The 4,534-nt window shown below is 47.1% G+C and overlaps 1 protein-coding gene across 1 annotated transcript in view; it reads right to left on the bottom strand.

Annotated features, from left to right (window-relative positions):
• Window positions 1-3,599, bottom strand: part of CDKL1 (cyclin-dependent kinase-like 1 (CDC2-related kinase)) — a gene marked incomplete at its 5' end in the record, with an annotated part of 11,222 nt that extends 7,623 nt beyond the window's left edge. Inside the window, 2 exons of the mRNA XM_010292880.1 lie at window positions 1,047-1,119; window positions 3,452-3,599. Of these exons, the coding sequence (XP_010291182.1) occupies window positions 1,047-1,119; window positions 3,452-3,599 (221 nt within the window). The remainder of the gene's footprint in view (window positions 1-1,046; window positions 1,120-3,451) is intronic.
• Between the last annotated feature and the right edge of the window lie 935 nt (window positions 3,600-4,534).

Raw genomic sequence — 4,534 nt, forward strand, 5'->3', positions numbered from 1 at the left:
AGAGAAGATGAAAGGATTTCTTAACAGTAAGAAATTACTGGAGTCTAGCTCATGTTGTTGTCCCCTACCATCACCTCAGCGCAAACACGTCAGGCGTTTCATAGCTAAGCTGGTGGTAAATTATTGTGCCTCCCCTTGAGGACTGAAATGCTGCTTGTTATACCAGTGTCATGGAGTTCTAAAAAGGGCAACTGTATAAAACCTCATTACCTGTGATCTACAGCAGGTCAGACTGCAGCATCTCATTGTTCCCTTGGCTTTAAAACTCCATTAAATCTTTCAGACTGAGTGGGGGAACAGAAAAAAGAAGCAAAACAACAAATCCTGGAAGCAGGACAGACCTATGGCCAAGTTTCTGTGGCTCAACTGGACATAATTCTCCCAGCAAAGTCAAAACTCCCATTCCAGAGTGGTCCCCTTCCCGACTCTTAAATTACAAACGCTGGCAGATAAACAAAACCAAAGACAATTACAGCTAAGTTTGCCTAAAGAACTTCTCCAAAAGGCTCCTTCCCTTCCCCGCTTCTTAAAGCGTCCCCACTGCTTCCTACAAAATATCTGCCATGCAAACAGCTCACATCTCCCTCCAGAGAGCAGAGGAGGGGTTGTAAAACTGGTTTACCGTAACTAATTTTGGAAACCTTTTAACTGGTGTCATGATTCAATGCCTATGACTATCAACTAAAGGACTTTCTGTGAAATCAGTAGCAGTTTGCTCAGGTCTCTGTTGATTAGAAGTTAAGCCAGTTTTCTAAATGTCAGTCTAATGCACGGCACAGGGAACACAAAAGGATATATTCCTGTTCAGTTTGTCTAAGGTCATTAGTGTAAACCATTCCTTGACAGCAAACCCAAGGGACCTGTGTGATAGTAAATGCAGCTTGTGGGTATTCACTAATATTTCAGATACCCGTTTCCTGTTGAAAACAGGAAATTTCATCTGACTTCATCCAATGAAAGCTCTATAATCAGGAAAACGGCAACAGAATCTCCTTCTCCTCCAAAGCCATGTTACAGCAATCGTTAGTGCTGTTTAGGGGACTTACATTGTGTTTATGGCAGAAGTTCACAGCTTGGAGGGTCTGCCAGGTTATGCTCTTCACTAGATGCTCTGGCATCCTGTTTTAAAAAAAGCACACTTTTATTACATTTTTATTTTGGCCTAAAAATAACTTCACTGTTACAGGAAAAAGGAAGAGGAGACCTTTGAGTGCTAACATTGTACAGGGATCTCTGAGCAGAACTGCCAGGGACCAACTCAGACAAAAAACGCTAAGTGCACTTTCTTCCTACAAATAAGTTACAGGAAATACATAATAACTCTCAGTTTGTTGATCTTCCACTGCAGAAAACCAGTCACGCTGGGCTGCTGATGGTGGAGGCTGTTTGTACCTCTTCCCATGTTTCAGAGCTGAGGCTGAGGTCTGCGTGCATCTCCCTGCAGAAAGCAATACTCTCCTGTGAAGTTACCCTCCAAGCATTGCAGAAGCATCAAAGGGAACATCAACATCACTTCCAAATCCAGTCAGTGCAACAAGATACAAGGATTCATGGCAGGTAAGGGCATGCCAGAGTGTCTCGTACCACTCAGCCGCTGCCAACTGATGAGCACACATCAGCGTGTGTAAGGCTGTGTCAAATCCTGACTTGTGGCTGTGCTTAGCAGTCCTCCTGAAATGCCAGCAGGCATTTCTGCCTCTGCAACTGCTCAGAGAGTTGGAAATGGTGAAGTATCCATGGTATAGATGCATGACTTGCAATGCTGTCGTGTCACTGATTGTCCAGAGTGGAGAGGTGACCAAAATGGGACAGGGAAGGATGTTCTTACGAGAGTGTAAAGCTCTGCTTTGGTTTGCATCTCCCCTCCTTCCCTCCAATGGCTGGCAAACACTTCAGAGAACGAAATTTGGAAAGATCCATCTCCTCTCTTTCACCTATGGCACAACAGTTCTTAAACTTCCTTGGCTGTCTGTAGTGGTCTTCAATGACCCCAGGAAAGGCAGAGGTGACAGCCTTGGAACTTTCAAGCTCAAATCCAATGTTACTTCATGTGTTGAAATGTTTGCAGCATTGCAAAGCTTCTGATTCATCATAAAGAACAAAAAAGCCTGAAACTAAACCAAAACAATATGCAGGAAGCCTGGCTTTTTCTTTAAGACATCTTCTGTTGTCAGAACTGAAGGTATTGTGCTGACACTGCTGTTGCAATGCTCGAGTTTCCTTGCAGAAACATCCTAGAAAGATGAGAGCCTGACAAGGGGATGAAGTTGGTGAGATGACCTGGAAACATGGTGCAAAGAGGCATGCGCCCACCCATCTTCATCGTGACCACAAAAGATTTGACCATCTGCCGTAGCAAAGATCAAAAGCAAAGTATGCAACCGGGCATTACACATTCGTTCACACTGGAGTTGTTCTGATCAACAGAAAGTAAATGTGAAGCATTTTCTTCAAAGAAGTTATCCATCCTCTCTTCAGATTCCAGGTGACCAGGCTGAAACTGAGGTGAAAGCTGCTCACCAGCTCACAAAGCGATCTGCTGTCAGCATGCTCCGCTCTCCTTCTAGAGCTCCACATCAGGCAGGAAGAGAATAACAGGCTCTTGTTTACTCAACCCCCAATTAGTCTCCTGCAGGCAATTCATTTAGCTCCAGGCCTATAAAATGATTTATGAACTCCTGCTTAGCATTTCCACAGCACCAAGTCACTGTGAATAATTAGGAACAATGTATTTAGTGGGAGTGTCATTCATAATGTGTCAAAGGAACAAACCCTGTCCTGGAGAATGCTCCTTCTGCCCGTGTGGCTCACACTTTGTGCAAGCGCCTGTTTAAAGAAGAGGGGATCTGACCTGAGGCTGTGCAGAGAGGTGCAGGCATAGCTCCTGGTAACTCCTACCAGCCAACACATACTCCTTAGCACAGCAGTGTGCCAGAGGGCTAGAAGTCACTGGTCTGTCATACGGGTCATCAGTGACATCACTACAGACTGTCTATGTTTTGGGTGCTCAACCACATTGCCCCAGTGCCCCCAGCCTGCATCTGCGCAGCCTCCTACAGTGATGTGCAACACACCTGGGGAGCAGCAAGAAGGAGGGCTGCGTGCCCCAGCCCCTGCCCGCCGCCCCAGCAGCCCATACCTCCTCTCAGTGAGACACAAGATGCTCCCAAGGGTTTGCTGCTGCCGAGCCAGCCAAAGATCACCCAAACGCTCAGGCTCAGCACCCCAGTCTCCCTGGTGAGCCGCGCTGTGCAGGAGCACATGCAGGCTCATAGGCAATTCTTTGGGACGCCATTGCTAAACCACAGTAACAGAGAAAGCCCTGGGCACCGGGCTGAGAAACCTCTCCTGTAATTAATGAAATTCCTCTGAAAATTCTGCAGAGCAGCAATGGCATGGACACCCCCCGACTCCCTTGCTCAGAGCTCCCAGTGAGAGACAGGCCACTCACCCCCGGGGGTGCTTGTCCAGCTCATGGAGAACTGTGTGGTCGCAGTATTCGAAGACCAGATGCAGCCTCCGCTTCCTCCTGAACACTTCCAGCAGGTTCACCAGGTTGGGGTGTTTCAGTTGCTGTAACACACAGCAGATGTTAGTTACTGCACAGGGAAGTGTGGTAAAGGTGTGGGGACAGTGCTTTTACCCACCGGGGACTCAATTCCTTGAGCTGAAACCTTTTACACAAGCAGAACACAACGTGAAGAAGCAGCTCAGCTCCAGCCCAGCCTGTGGTGTAGTTATTTTAGGAAATGACCGTGGGCAACAAGTCAGCTTGGCTTCAGCAAGCGCCTCTTACAGAAGATGCGCATAGATAAAGAATTCATCATGGTGCCCACAGCTATTCCAGCAGCGCCTTTCATTGTACGTATCCAGCCTTTGACTGCACCACAATGAAATGCAGCTCTCCCTGGAGAATAGCTTGGGAAATCACACACGGCAAGAGCCTGTAGCAGACAAACACAACTTCAGAAGAAACCAAGAACTCCTCCTTTAATAAGCATAAGTAAAGCACATGGTCCTAGCTTCACCAGCTTATTGTCAGAATCTGGATGGGTTAATTAGGAGAATTTTTATTGCTGCTTCTTCCTCTTCCTCTCAATCCACTTCATGTGCTCATACCAGGGCTTCCTCTCCTGGAGACCTCAGCCAGCTTCTTACCACACAAAAAGCCTGAACACAGCAGGGTTATTCAAATGCACCTTGCAAGACATGAGGGTGGACATTACTGGAGCTTCTCATTCCCTATTCTTTTGCCCACATTTTGGGGGAGGCCTGGGAGAGGGCTTGAATCAAGGGGCACAACACGGTATTCAGAAAAGGAAACAAAGAAAAGCCAGACCCAACTCAGGAATGTTATTTCTTTTCGGATGACTCATGGCACCATCCCCTGTGCTTGCAGGGACCTGTATCCACAAGGGCTTTGCCTGACCAAGGCTTTAGAACAAACACATTTCTAAGCAACGAGGCTGGAAAGGGCATTGCCTAGGAGCTGCACTAACCACCAAATCCAGCTGGCAGCCGGTCACAAGCGGTG

Source organism: Phaethon lepturus, unplaced genomic scaffold, assembly GCF_000687285.1.
Source record: "Phaethon lepturus isolate BGI_N335 unplaced genomic scaffold, ASM68728v1 scaffold52768, whole genome shotgun sequence".
Taxonomy (NCBI): domain Eukaryota; kingdom Metazoa; phylum Chordata; class Aves; order Phaethontiformes; family Phaethontidae; genus Phaethon; species Phaethon lepturus.